The 15945-nt window shown below is 39.6% G+C and overlaps 1 protein-coding gene across 1 annotated transcript in view; it reads right to left on the bottom strand.

The window, feature by feature from the left end:
• Positions 1-15945, bottom strand: part of KCNH8 (potassium voltage-gated channel subfamily H member 8) — a 207724-nt gene that overhangs the window by 155586 nt on the left and 36193 nt on the right. Inside the window, exon 3 of the mRNA XM_075085701.1 lies at positions 6820-6919. Coding sequence (XP_074941802.1) covers positions 6820-6919 — 100 coding nt within the window. The remainder of the gene's footprint in view (positions 1-6819; positions 6920-15945) is intronic.

Here is a 15945-nt window from a genome sequence, read left to right as displayed (position 1 = left end):
AAAACATTTCAGGAATATTATCATTCACAAGAAGCCTGTTTCTCAGCCGTGAGACAGATGTGTCCCATTGATGTCCCGCTGCGTTCAGCACCCCATCTCTCAGAACGCTGAATTACTGATGGTTAACTGACACCGTTAGTGATGTACCACCTGGTGCTTTCACCCAAACAACGTCCAGGCCAGCTTTGTTTTGAAAGCAAGATGAGGTGCATGCACGCTTGCTGTTTTGGATTTGCATTTTCTACATTTGATTTCAAACTTTAGGAATATTTCCGTGACAAAAAAAAAAATCCTAAGTAAGCCTTTCAACAAAGGAGTTATAGCAGGTCTACTATAAAAGCTGCTTAACTATTAGCTGTGAGGGAACTAAAATTTGCAGTTTTTAAATGAGATTTGCAGCTCCTAGCCACCAACTTCTTAACTGCAGTCCACTATGACAAAAACATTTTCATAACTCTTTTCCTTGTGCCACAGTGCTTAAATCGTCTTCCTTCTCTACTGCAGTACTCCTTACTTACACCCCTCGCAATTCCCTCAATTCTTCCCTTTCTTCTTCAGGTCCCTGTCTATTTTAGTTTGCTTTCTGTTCTCACACAAGGAGAGAGAGTACATTTTCCTGGCCTGCCGAGGTGTGCATTCTGGTTGGTATGCTGGGGGGACAAGAGCTGGAACCTTCCACCCAAGAGACACAGATAAGCCAAGTGGAACAGCCTCTCAGGTGCTGAGACACAAACAAACAGCTTAAAATATTTTATATGTCTTCTGGTTGTTTCTTCTGCAGGCTGATTGCACATACTATTTCTCACATCATCCGGCAAGTTCCCAAGTTTATTTTCTGGGGAAGGGGGAGTGGAACTGCCAGAGTATACTACAGCACACATCCTATTTTCTTGGAATCTGGACAAAAATAAGTGCTTGCCATAATTATATTAGTTTTAATTCTCCTCTCAGAATTTTAGGGTGGTGCAATGTTATTACATAATGAAAATAGTGAAAGTGAAAAATCTCTAAACAAACTTAGTTTTCTTGATACAAGTTTAGATCTGTACAGAGCCAGTAAAAACAGCATTCTGATCCAGAGTGTGCTTGCATACTTTTTGCTGAAATTGTTAAAGTATGCTCAGTCTTTGGTTCACCACTGCACAGCATTTTTGCACAAATTAAACTTCCAAAGTATTACACTAAAATATACATTATATACATATGTATATTTATTTGTTATATTTGGTAAATATACCAATATGTATCTAAAAGTATATACTTTTGTAATTTTGTACTTTTACTGGCCAGAAGAGCCCAGATCAGATGTGACTTCTTAGAATATCTGTCCACAAGCAGATACTCATTTTTCATATTGTACATGTAAACTATTTCAGTCTGGGCTTTTTAGGGTGATGATTTTTTTTTAAGTTAAGAAGATGTGATTTGTGAACCTAATTCTTCCTTTGGGATGTTAATCTGCTCAAAATTAAATGCCACCGGTAATGGTTCAAAGATAGCACATCCATAACTAGAAAGTAATAGCTAAAATAGAAACTCTCAAGCTTGTTATTGACTGGAGATGTAAATCCTGGTTACATTCCTTCACAGGATTCATGCAGAAGCAGTGAGAGTACTGGTGCTGAAGTACCCCTTTGTTCCCATTATTACTGTATCTCCCTCCCCTCCCCCCCCCCCCCCCCCCCTTTTTTTTTCCTTTGATTTCAAACTGCTGCAAAATCCATCTCTGGACCTATCATCTTACACTATCTGTCACAATACACATTAAAAAAGGTTTTTCTTGTGAGTATGATATTAGCAACCTAGGATTAACCTCTACACTTTTGCTTCCTATAATTATTTTCCATGTAACAGATGCTGAGTCTGTCTGAAAATCTTCAGTAGAATGGATCCTAATAAAATCTCATTCAAGGGCAACATGTTTGGCCTTTCATGATGTTTCACTGGAGTCACAAACATGCACACCAAAATCATTATATAAAGAAGAGGATGAAAGCTCGGTTATTACTGCTCAAATGTACTTTATTACTTAATGTAAAGGTAATAAGCAAGGGGAGGGCATGGAACCAAACCAAAAACCTTTCCTGATATGCATCATCATTTCCTCTCCTTGATTCCCTAAAGAAACAAGTTCATAATGAGAAGGAATGAATGCCATTTTAATCAATACATGTTTTTTTCCACTGTCAAAAATGGATTTTTCGTCTTCATCCTTAGATATATGTATTTAAAGTTACATTTTCCATGCTCTCAGTTACTCTGGTACATCTCCAGGGCAACTCATTTGACAGTAATAAATTTATCTTACTCTAGAAGAGATGGAAATCTGGAAACTTAGATTAAGCTTCAGTACTTTTGAAAAGTATTTCAGTTGAATCCAGCACTATTTTCTCCGGCAGCTGGCAAATTAGATTCTGATTTCAATAATATTCATTTGCATCTCATAGAAAATATTTTCTGTGCAGATTCAAGGAGAGACAATAATTTTAGGATCACAATCTAGCAATTAACCAATTTTATTAAATTATAATATTGTTATCAAAGAGAAACACTGAAATGGTAACTAAGGCAATAATAATTTTAGGTTGCTGTTAATTTTAGTGTCAATGAATAGAATTTGTTTCTAAACTTGCACATCCTCTCTTTTATAAACTGTTTTATTCCATTTTAGAACAGATGTTACACTATTTATTCTCTTGCTATTTTTGGTTTGGTTTTGTTCCATTTTTTAAATTCCTTCTCCCTGCAAAACAATGGTGCCAAACAACACTCAGCTGTCAATGTGAAAATATATGACAAGCTTAAAACATGCTTTGATATGTTTGTCGTCTGTGACTGTTTAAGGAAGAAAGTACAGTATCGAAAAGACAAACTGCTTAGTAAATTAATACACTTTGAACATTCATAAATGCTGAAAAAAAAAGCAACCCCAAAGACATCTCTAAAAGTGCATTAATAGGCCATTCAGAAGATTTCTCATTTAAAAGACTTTTCAAACAGGCAAAAGACTTCTGCAATTTTTGCAATTTCATTTCTAATATGAGTTTTCTAATCACTAAGACGTTGAGCATTACATAAAGTTTAGGTTGGAGTGTTTGTGTGTTTTGAGATCTCCCCTGCAACTGCATGCTGAATAAGAGCTCTCTTGATCCAATTTCTTTAAAATTCCAATTTTTTTCTCTCCAACAACTGTAACTAAATCAACATTTCCCTTGACATCAGACCAGTAGTTAAGTCAACTTCTTCACTCTTACAGGTGTCAAAACTCCACAATATTGCATATATCTGCAAATCACTAACAGCAAAAAATTAAAAAACTATTTTTAAGAGAAAGGCCATATCCTTCATTACCACTAATGCAACCTTTTTACAAGAAAAGCAGTAGCTGAACTTTTGATGGGTTCTGTTAAGTGACCCATATCTGGATGCAACTGTGCTGTCTGAGCTGACTGTGTTCCAGAATACAGGGTCTGCTGGATGACACTGGTTATTTAATACTCAGTCCACAGGCCTGATTATTGAAGATTATTTTGCAATTTTAGCAGCTGTTCTTTCACCAGAAGTTAAGTAAAATAGAATTGAAGCAAACAGAAAATTTAAAACTAATCAAAACACAGAAACAATTATAGTAGATTTGTGCTTGAGAATCAGTACTCAGACTGAATTACCCCAGAATGGGTTTCAGTCTTCCCAAATAAATCACTAGATTCCTCTGGATTATTATATTGCGGGTGGGGGGAGAGGGGATGTCATCTGGATATTTTTTGCTTTGGGGTTGGGAATTTTTTATTCCACACAGGACAGACTGATGCTTCTTTCCCTTTTATGTTTATTTTACTTTTCTGATTTCTAGTATCTCCCCTTCACTCCTCACTTCCTTCTTAATTTTTCTCATTTATTTTTTTCTGATTACTTTCTGCAGCTCCATACTGCTAACTCAAGCCATTTTCTATTCCTGCTTTGCCTCCCAGGCTGAAGATTACTGAACAAGGTTGCAAAGGCACTGCCTGCAACTGAGCTGAAAACCAGAAGATAAAGACTGAAGTTAGTGTCTGTGGACTATATTTGAGCTTGGAAATTAATTGTTTGTGACCTATTCTGCAGCCAGTTATATTGTGATTTACACAATATGTAGAGAGCAAAGGGTAGATAACCTTCCTGACAGCCAACTGTTTCATCCACTAATAAAACAACAGTTCTGTGATATGCGTACAGGACATGAGGCAGCTTTCCTTATCAATATTTACTCACTCTTCTGTCTTGCAAGTAGACTGTCATCTTGAAGAGATTCATCAAGACTGGGGAAAGCTGAATGAAGTTAATAGCTTGCTTTAAGCTACAGGAAATGAGACATTGTGGTCAACCTCAAGATTAAAAAGAATAAGTAGAATACATTTAACTGAAGTTCAGTCAAATAGAAAATGTGTTCTTATATTTCTTCAAGCACAGAAATAAGTGCTAATTAAACAGTCATATGTCACTTGCAACAGCTACTTACCAATTCTTTAAAAATATTTGCCAAGTCAGCTAACAAACACTTGTAGGAATGCATCAGTTATCTGTATTAAAATGAGTGATATAAGCAGAGATATCAATATATGAGCTAAGTCTGATATGGCAGCTCATTTCTGAAGGACTAGACTGCCTGTTATGTATGAAGAGAGATAGCAGACAGGCAGGGCATCCCTCCTCTAAAACTGACACCTATTTGTTCTGGATTTAATTCTATGGCTGAATGATATTAGAGTTGTTCAGTCAATTAAGTACGAATTTATTACATATCTTACCTTGTCAGCTCCTATTTAAAAGCAATGCTTATGAAGGGGCTGCATTTATTAACTATTAAGTGTGGTTTGAAAGTGGTCCCTAGATAGTGTATAATTCAAGTTTATTACACCATAGAAGCATAAACCTTAGTGGCAACAAGAGGCGTATGTAAAAAAGTCACCGCAGTGACTGTCAATTATAACTCCATCAGCAAGCCTGAGACAAGATTTAGACTGGAAACTCACGGACAAAGCCCTGTAACCCCATGGGATGGAGCACCCTGAGAACAGACTGCCAATTTTGTAAGAAATGCTTGAGTCTGGAAATACAGATATTGTTCCACATAAGAAGCCTCCCCGCCCCAGAAGCAGGAAGGGGGACTTGCATATGGCTTTGCTTTGATTGCCTTCCTCTTTTTTCCTGATAAACAGAGGCTGGGAAGATGGGACACTCATCTGGCATGCAGGATTTGATCCCAAACAGGTTGTATCCATAAGTACCCGAATTATCAGAATATGTATTCAATCTCTGTCTCTCAGTCTTGTCTGTTCCACATGAAAGATAATATTCACTGAGTCAGACAGAGACTGAGCCAATCACAGCCATCAATATCCCAGGCTGCTGTGCATTTTGGGACTGAGTCACCCCTAACTCTTCTGATTTCTCAGAAAATTTTATGTAGAGGCTAATGGACTGACTAAATTGTCTCTGGGAATTTTCAAAGCACAGTATCCTTTAAGTTGTTCCCTCTTTCAACTGGATTTTATTGTATTGTCCCACAGTAATAGTAACACAGTAATTCAGGATGGTATACATGGGCATTTTTCTTTGCTGAGACCTCAAAATAGAAATTATTCCCTCCAACTTCAACCTCTTCCAGATATTCAGACTTGCTGTAAAATACTAGCTACATTTAAAAGAAGAATACAAAACCCCTCAGTCTCTTACATCTGTAGCTTAACATCACTCACCTTTGCCGCATTATTTTTGGCTGAGTATTTTAATTGGAATGAAACAGGTATCACTTAGGTGTCTGTTAATATTTTTTTCAAAGACTACACAAGAAGAAGATGCCTTGTGCATATAATAATATTCTTTTTGATAACAATGACACCACCATAATTACAAATGTTCTAATAATTGGAACAAAGGACAATTTTGGCCATCTGCCTCGTAAATGGTGTCTTTCTATGGCATAGCTCACACTGTAGGCTCTTCTTTGTCCTGCACAAGTCTGACTCTCCAGACTTCTGGAGCACAATGGAGTATTTATTAGTAGATTCCAAAATTAATTAGCTTGTATTTATTCAGTGTTTTGAAACAGAAAACCATTACACATATTGATGTTATAAGTAATTATGAATAAAAGTTATCTTGGTAAAGATCTGATGTTAATTCCCCAATGCCTGGCATGCAGCATAATTATTTCTATAAAGCTTGAGGTTTTAGTAGTGTGGAGTCTAGAAAATGTTACCAAAATCAGACTTAAATAATACTGTATTGTTTACATGTTCTAGACCTATTCTTCTAGATAGAGTCACAGATAATCATCTCCTCAGACTTAATAAACACAGGATTTTAGAAAAAATGAAGGCAACAGTTAATCATAGACCAAGCTTTCTTGCTTGGCTTAACAATGAAGCAGATCTCAAAGGTTGCATCTTTTTTTTTTTTAAAAAATGCAAATCAAGGACCATTCTCAGGCCCTGAGGTCAATGGCACATTTTCTTATTTATATGGAAAACACCTATTCATTTAGCTTCCACCCAAAAAAAAAGAGCAAATCCGCAAACAAGACAAACCAACCAACCAAACAAAAACCTTAGGCAACAATCAGGGTAACCTCATTCTTACCGCCTCTTAGGAGCAAGCCTTTTCCCCGAATCTTTCTTTTGCACTACCTGTGCAAGAAGAAGTTGGTTTGGGCCAAAACCTTATCATGAAGCATACTAGCTGTCATACAGTATAGGATAAAACCTGGCACCTTGGCCATCTTTCAGGAATTTTTGACTAAATATATAGGGATAAATAAAACAGGCCAATTAAAGGTACCAATGCCAGGTAGTAAGCAGCCAACAGTTGTCACAAAATCATTGTCAGGCCTATCAGTTTCTTGAATCAGCAACCAATAATTGCAGCTAGCTAGATGTCTCTACTTGATATGAAGATCAGCTTTATACAGACAGTGTTTATTCTATGGTAAATATTCTGTAAATACTTAATGAGTAAGGCTAATCATTTACAGCACTGCCTTGACCTTGCCTTGTTCTATCACAAAGCTCTAGAAGTCCTGAATAACATTAGAGTCACACTGCAAGATTTTAATTGGGTGAGTAAGGAAAGATAGGATATACAAAAACATTTTGTCTTTATTCGTGTAGTTATGCCTTGGAAATTCTAATTTCCATCAAAAGTCAGGCTCTGGAGGAGCCTCAGTGTGTGTAAAGGGACAAAACCCTCTCTGAAACAGAACACCACCTCCTTCACAAATCCAGTTTGATGATTAACCTAAAAAAATCAAACGAAATTACATGATGTGTTGTTTGCAATAGTAAGATATTTTGTCCAGTGACTCAGGAAATCCCTTCTAATTATAAATTCCTATTCTTTTTTGAAACAGCTAAACACAAAAAGTTATGAGCTAAAATCCTGGTCATACTGAAGTAAATTTAATACAAAACAGAGGTGCCAGGAACATCAGCCCTGGGATGGGAAAACTGGATATTTCTAACTGTCTTACTGGGGTGAACATTGAAGTGATCCAGGTGGTACTTTTCTAGTACCTTGATTTGAATTAGATGAATAAAAATTTTTAGCTAAAGGTTTGGGGCTTAGCTACCTGTTATTCATGGGAATTTCTTTGTTGAACATTTTCAGTTAATTATTTCCAATATCAATAAAGATTTTCACATTTTTAAACACATGGACAGTGTTTTTCCTTTTCAGATTTCTTATAATGGCAGAGAAAGTAATTTCCTTCTTGTCCCCCATCGTCATCAAAACCATCAAACATCGAAAATATTTTCTTGGTAGTATTTTACATTAGTATCTGCTAATATCTGCTCCATTAGCACCTGCTTTAACATCACTAATTTTAGGAAAAGAATGAGAAAGAACTACATCATGTATTAGAAGCTTTGGATATATATAGTCTGTAAAAATACATACAGTAACAACTTTTATCTGCTTCACTGCTGAGTTATCAACAGCCTTAGCTTTTAAGACCATGAATATTTAATTTCCATCATGTCCACTGTTCCATTTTCATTAATTGCTAAATTCCCATATCTGTAAAATTGCAAGTGTACATTTTCATTTGCAATGACATTTGGAGTTGATTTATAGGAAGTGAAATAGTTTCATTCTACTTTAGTCAGATGCTAAGAAAACCAATAATAGTCATCATTGCTCTGTTCCAGATGCAAAAATAATTTTGCCAGCCTAGTCCTCAAAAGCTGCAATTTTTTTTAACATGATAGATTATCTTTAAGCTTTGTAAGTTACTATGCAAGAATAACAGATAAACTGCAAAGTACACCTGTGCGTAAATTTCTGACTTCTTTAGGAAGAAAGAAAGAAACAATTCTGACAGATTGTTAGTAGTGTAGGTATGTTGAAGCCATAAGAACTGGTTTCAAATCACAAAAAAAAAGAAGTAAAAAGATCCTACTACACAGTCTTTCAAGAAGTCACTAAAGATTAGTGAAGCAAGAATCCATCAGCTTAATATTTTTAGTTATGGAAAAAGGAAAGTAGGAGGTAGTCTGCAAAAATACTTGTGGAGTTTTACTTTCAAGTCTTCAAAAGTTAAATGAGCATACTGAGAGATGGAGATTCTTCAATTTCTATAAAATTTTTGATAGGAATGTCTCTGGTTATTAACATAAAAGTCTCATTCTCCTTTTTAAGCACCTCTTGACAAATGTACCTGCAAGGGCAGGAAGCATGATGAAATTCACTGCAAGAACCAAGATAGTAACAAAAGCAAACATTTAAAAGTTTATTAGTTTTGCAATTAATTACTTCCAGTACCTGACTTGTCAAATAAATACTATAAACAGAGACTTCAAGATTCCATGTCTTTGCCACCCACATTACAGTATGTTCTGTCATATTTGTATGGCAGAATCTTTCAAGATATTTTTTTCCCCAAAATATGGCTCAAACAACGGATATTGAACCATATAACTGAAAGAAAAGGCAGACTATATATATTCACTGTACTTTTAAAAAAGTCCGTTCCTCAAACCCTGGTTAAGGCTCAGCTGACTAAATGCACTTCATATCTGAACTAGACATCTGGTCTCCCTTTATAGTTGGAAGGGCAATGGGTGTTTCCTGGTGATGATTCATCTCTTTCAAGGTACACGTCAAAAATAAGTCACATGAATCATGCCCCGAAATTGTGTATTTCTATCCACTAACTATGAAAAGAGAAAATGGCTCAAATGTAGGGAGGTAGTTAGGTGAGAGAAACAGCATATTTCATATATTCCAAAAAGGTGTGGAAAAAAACAGAGGTCAGCTGCCATTTATAATCCACTCCGCTGTTTGGGAAGCTAAACTAAGGTCTGTAAAAATCTGGGTAATGAATTAAAGTGGGCTTGATGAGGTAAATGGTTTTCTGGGTTTTTTTCCTTCCACTAAGCTATTTCATTCTCGTAGGATCTCACAATGATTATGTCAGATAAAATGCTATCACATCACATTTTTAAAGCCAAATATTACAACATGGCATCAATGCCAATACCCAGGCATATAAATCCATTATTCACAAATGGTTTAAAATTTTCTGTCACTGAAAACCAGTTTAACTTCAAGCCTTTCCAAAGTTAAGCTCCATTTTGTGACTGCTAGTAACAAATGTTTGTTTACAGAGCATATCTGCACAAGCATTTCAGTAGTCCTCTATTCCACTATAAAATCAAAAGGTGGTTCAAACACCCCATTACTTAAGGTCACATGTGACTTTGCCCTGGAGCAAGCATCCAACACATTCAGGAACCAGACTCTGTTGAGGAGCACCAGCTAATATGCTTGCTTGTTCATGGTATTTGTCCCATGTGGTTCACTGCAAGGAGGATGCCTGTCTGCCCTGGACACCTGATTCCTCTCCTCCAGGGGACTCCATGCTGGCATAGCACACAGCATGACACTGACAAGGAAACACTCAAGTAACTACAAATTAGGGCTTATTCTTGAGCAAGAATCAGTGGTCTAACCTTACCCAGTACAGTCCCACACATCTGCATACAGTTATTCTGTATATAGACTCTCAGTCAGTGGGGAATGCAGCAGCAGCAACGGTAAGTTCTGTGGCTGGATACTAGATTGGGGTGGACAAGGGGGTCCCCAGAGCCAGGGAAGCCCAAGGAAGAGCAGGGAGGCCCACCGGGTCCTGGCAGCTTTCACCAGCCAGGCTGATGCAGCTTGGGCAGTGCCAGGAGCAACTGCAGGAGATTTAAACGGCCCAAGGGAACGCTGTATTGGTGGAGCCAAGGCGGAGATAGGTGGTTTCAGAACCATGTTCCTGTAGCGGACACCACTGAGCACAAGGCTCCTTAAACCCTGGTGACCCATAAAAGCAGAGCTCCACTTCAGTCTCCACCCTCCAGCATCACTACAAACAACAGATATGAAGATTTAATAGCTGTAGACAGTCATGAGCAAGGTCTGCAAGGTGCGACTGTACCAGCAGCACAGGGTGGATACCGTAATAAGAAGAGATGAGTGCTCGTAGTGGGTGACTCTCTGTTAAAAGATGCTGAAGAGCCTATCTGCCAACCTGACAGGGACCCACAAGAGGCTTGCTCCCTTCCAGGAGCTATGATACAAGACATTGCTGAAAGGGTGCCGCAATTTGTCAAGAGCACAGATTACTATCCACTGTTAATCTTCCATGTGGGCACAAATGATGCTGTAAGCCAGAGCCTGGGCAGAACCAAAAAAGGCTATGAAGCCCTGGGGGAGCAAGTGAAAAACATTGATGCTCAAGTCATCTTCTCCATTTTACCAGTTAGAGAAAAATGGGCAGCCAGAAATAGATGAATAATGCAAATCAAACCTTGGCTATGTGGCTGGTGCTGTCTCGAGGGTTTAGGCTTTTATGACAATGGGGCTTTCCCCAGCAACCATAGCCTGTTAGGGAGGGATGGGATCCACCTGTCTAGAAGGGGCAAGGGAATCTTTAGCAGCAGGCTGGCCAGCTTGGTGAGGAGAGTTTTAAACTGAAAGACTTGGGGGGGTGGGGTCCAACGTGGCATTGCTAGTGCCATCACATTCAGCAGGACAATGAGCCAGGCCAACCACAGCAGTGACAAAGGTCTCTTAACTGCGTCACAAGATGGCAGCAGAAGACCAACCACCTCAAGGGTGTGTATGGCTATAGTGGACCCTCGTGCACCCCTCCAGGGAAACCTGCATGCTCAGTTACCTTTCTGAAATGCCTGTACACCAACGCACGCAGCATGGGGAATAAACAGGAGGAACTAGAGATCTCTGTGCGATTGCAGGGCCACAGTCTGATTGCAGTTACAGGGACGTGGTGGAATAGCTCATGACTGGAATGCTGTCATCGATGGCTACATACTTTGTAGGAAAGACAGGTCAGCAAGGTGAAGTGGGGGAGTTGCTCTATGTGTGAGGGAGCAACTGGAATGTGTCAAGCTCTGCCTAGGGTTGGAGGAAGAACAAGTCAAGAGCTTATGGATAAAAACTAAGGGACAGGCAAATATGGATGGCACTGTTGTGGGCATTTGCTACAGGCCACGTGATTAGGAAGAGGAAGTCGATGAGGCCTTCTACAGACAGCTGGAAGTAGCCTCACAATCGCAGACCCTGGTTCTCATGAGGGACTGCAACCACCCTGATATTTGCTGGAAAAGCAGCACAGTGGGGTGCGCGCAATCCAGGAGGTTCCTGCAGAAGCACTGAGGACAACTCCACAGGTGGTGGAGGAGCCAATGAGGCGAGATGTGCTGCTGGACCTTATGCTAACAAACAAAGAAGGTCTAGTTGAGGATGTGAGGTTTGGGGGTAGCTTTGGCTGAAGTGACCATGAGATGGCAGAGTTCAGGATCCTGCATGGTAGAAGTAGTATTACAACCCTGGACCACAGGAGAACTAACTTTGGCCTCTTCAAAGACTTGTTTGGAGGAATCTCATGAGTTAGAGCTCTGGAGGGTAGTGGGGTCAAGAGAGCTGGCCAATGTTTAAGTACCAGTTCCTCCAAGCTCAAGATCAGTGCATAACTATGAGGAAGAAGTCAAGCAAAGGAGCCAGGAGACCCTCATGGGTGAGCAAAGAGCTTCCACAAAAACTCAAATGGAAGAAGGAAGTTTACAGTATGTGGAAAAAGGGACTGGCCATTTGGGAGGAATATAGGAATATTGTCAGGGTATGCAGAGATGCAATGAGAAAGGCCAAGGCCCACTTGGAACTAAATCTGGCAAGGGATGTCAAGGATAACAAGGGCTTCTTCAAATACATCAGTAGTAAAAGGAAGACTGGGGAAACTGGGCTGCTGCTGAATGAGGTGGATGCCCTGGTAATGCAGGATGCAGAGAAGGCAGATTTACTGAATGCTTTCTATGCTTCAGTCTGTACTGCTAAGGCTTACCCCCAGGCATCTCAGCCACCAGAGTTAAGAAACAAAATCTGGAGAAAGGAAAACTTCCCCTTGGTTGAAGAGGATTGGGTTAGAGATCACCTAGGCAAACTGGATCCTCACAATTCCATGGGCCCCAATGGGATGCATCCACGAGTGCTGAGGGAGCTGGCAGATGCTGTTGCTAAGCTGATGGGAGATTAATATCCATCATCTTTGAAAGGTCATGGAGGAAAGAAGAGGAGCCTGAGGACTGGAGGCTAACCAATGTTACTCCAGTCTTCAAAAAGGGCAAGAAGGAGGAACCAAGAAACTATAGGCCAGTCAGCCTCACCTCCATCCCCAGAAAGGTGATGGAACTGTTCATTCTGGAGGTCATCTCCAGATATGTAGAGGACAAAAAGGTTATCAGAAGTAGTCAACATGGATTTACCAAGGGAGATCATGCCTGATCAACCTGATAGCCTTCCATGATGGCATTACTGGCTGGGTAGATGAAGGGAGAGCAGTGGATTATTTTTACCTCGACTTCAGCAAGGCTTTTGACACTGTCTCCCACTACATTCTCATAGATAAGCTTGGGAATTGTGGGTTAGATGAGAGGACAGTGAAGTGGATAGAGAACTGGCTAAATAGCACAGCTCAGAGGGTCATGATCAATGGTGCAGAGTCTGGTTGGAGGACCGTAACTTGTTGTGTTCCCCACGGGTCTGTACTGGGTCCAGTCCTGTTCAATGTATTAATCAATGACCTGGACAGAGTGTTCCCTCAGCAAGTTTGCTGGTGATACAAAACTGGGAGGAGTGGCTGATACGCCAGGAGGCTGTGCTGCCATCTGGTGAGACCCACACAGGCTGGAGAGCTGGGCCAAGGGAAACCTCATGAAATTCAACAAGAGCAAGTGCAATGTTCTGCACCTGGGGAGGAACAACCCCATGCACCGGTACAGGTTGGGGGCTGACCTGCTGGAAAGCAGATCTCCTGAGAAGGACCTGGGAGTGCTGGTGGAAAACAAGCTGACCCTGAGCCAGCAATGTGCCCTTGTGGCCAAAAAGGCCAACGGTATCCTGGGCTGCATTAAAAGGACTGTGGCCAGCAGGTTGAGGGATGTTATCCTCTGCATCTACTCTGGCCTAGTGAGGCCACATCTGGAGTACTGCATCCTGTTCTGGCTCCCCAGTTTAAGAAAGACAAGGAACTACTGGAAAGAGTTCAGCAAAGAGCTACAAAGATGATCAGGGGACAGGAGGATTTCTCTTAAGAGGAAAGGCTGACAGACCTGGGTTTGTTTAGCCTGGAGAAGAGAAGACTGAGGGGGGATCTTAACAATGCTTATCAATATCTAAAGGGTGCGTGTCAAGAGGATGGGGCCGGACTCTTTTCAGTGGTGCCCAACGACAGGACAAGGGGCAATGGGCACAAATTGGGACACAGGAAGTTCCACTTGAATATGAGGAAAGACTTTTTTCCTTTGAGGGTGACGGAGAAGTGGAACAGGCTGCCCAGAAAGGCTGTGGAGTCTCCTTCTCTGGAAATATTCAAAACCTTCCTGGACACGGTCCTGTGCCCCCTGCTCTAGGTGTGCCTGCTCAAGCAGGGGGGTTGGACGAGATGATCTCCAGAGGTCCCTTCCAATCCCTCCCATTCTGTGATGCTCATGAGTCATCTTGCATGACTCATGCTGTTTATAAACAGGGACAGAAATTCTGAATGTGCCCTTGTGTAAAACTATTTGCAGAACGGGCCCTGAATAAAATGTTTTCTCACAGACAGTATCAGACCTGACAAGGTAAAGGACTCAACTCTAGCTATAAATGGCCTTGTTTGCTATGTATTATGATTCATCTTGACAAAGTTTCCTGAAAATAAATTAATTTAAAAGATTGACTTGAATGAAGCTAGGGCTTTGAATACATAAATAAAGAGACTTTTCCCTCATGTAAAAAACCAACGTACATATAAGAAGGATGAGTCCGAGAAGTTAGACTGATAGGCTGGACATGGCAAAGAGAAAAAGACAGAAGAAGAAGAAAAAAAAAATCAATATTTTATTTGGTTCAAGTCACTTGTTCCACTGCTAACACAAGATCAGGTTTCTGCATTGGCTTCCCACTGTCTCCTACAAGATGCAGTAAGCTTCAGGTTGTGCTGCACTGACAATATCTTGGCTTTCCCAGCAGTCTAGAAAGTAGATTGGCTATTGAGACCACATTGGCAACACATTTCCTTTTCTGTCTTTTTAACACCTAAAGCCATTCATGAGACACAGCAGCAGCCTGAATTTCTAAAATTCACTTATTAATAGGGAGACTAAAAATACTGGTTAAATAATTTTAAACTAATACAAAGAATGTATAGCTTTTATGTTATTACTATCCAGTGCATGTTTTCAATATTTCTTATGAAATAATCAAAATACCATGCAGTTTGAAAGATTTCATATACTTCTTTTAAATGACCACCTGTACATTCCAGGTTCTGCTGCCTAACCCTGAACTCACATTGCAGTCTCCAACATATGAATAGTCCCTGGAGACTAAGACATGACCACTTTGATATGTATTTGCAATTCTCCTTGATATAGTCGCAACAATATTTTTCAGTTGCTTCTCAGCTGCCTGTTTTCTCATTTACAGCAACAGAATTTATGGACACAATTATGTCATGCACTGAAGTAACATTATATCACTACAGCTTTGTAGAGATGTAGCTAATATGCTTAGGCAGCCATTAGAGGCACTCCCAGGTCTCTAAAAGATGACTTAGAGGTAAAAGACAAAATAAATTCTTGCAGTTGGTTCAGGGGCCACTTCAGAAAAAAAGAAAAAACATTGACAACTCCCTTCTGTCAGGCCTAACTCAGCTTCACAGGAACATATGCACAATTTATTAGCTGTTGATACAAACTGGAATGACTTAAAAACTATTTGGATCTATATAAGTGGAAAAAACCAGCACCCCGAAAGTCATTACATGACTATGAGAAATGTACCTTTTATTTTTCCAGTTCTTTAATGCACCTGAACAGCAGCTGGTTATCTAGAAATCTTTTAACATTGTAACGATACAATTAAGACAGAAATTAAACATCTGTGTGTATATTTGGTATGATAACAACATATGTATTTTTTTTAGATCTATTCACAAATAATCTCTACTGAGTCAGTTTTGCCTTTCAGTCCCTTTCATTTTTCATCCCCCTCCAAATGCTAACTCCTCCCTGCCACAAAAAAACCCAAATAAAAACCAGAGGTCATGCTCAGAAACCCTATACAATTGAAAAAAGCTAGTAAGAGTGAGTCTTATTTACTGTAGCACAAACTATCTACACCTACAAGTCAAAGAGGAGGGAGAGCTTAGATGAATCATGCACTGGAATCCACTATCTCAGGACAGTATGTACCACCCTCTTAAAGTACCTCTCAGTTTTCACTAATGACTGAGATTTATACCTTTTAGACATTTGGCTGAAATAAATTATATCCTCCAATCCTAATGACTGATAAAGCTTGCAGTTTGTCTAATATGGGCAGGGTTTTTTTTTTTGACCTGGAACAAAAAAAATAAAAGTG

Source organism: Phalacrocorax aristotelis, chromosome 2 (genome assembly GCF_949628215.1).
Source record: "Phalacrocorax aristotelis chromosome 2, bGulAri2.1, whole genome shotgun sequence".
NCBI lineage: Eukaryota > Metazoa > Chordata > Aves > Suliformes > Phalacrocoracidae > Phalacrocorax > Phalacrocorax aristotelis.
The sequence above is the reverse complement of the archived record's forward strand: the minus strand, read 5'-3'. Positions and strand labels throughout refer to the sequence as shown.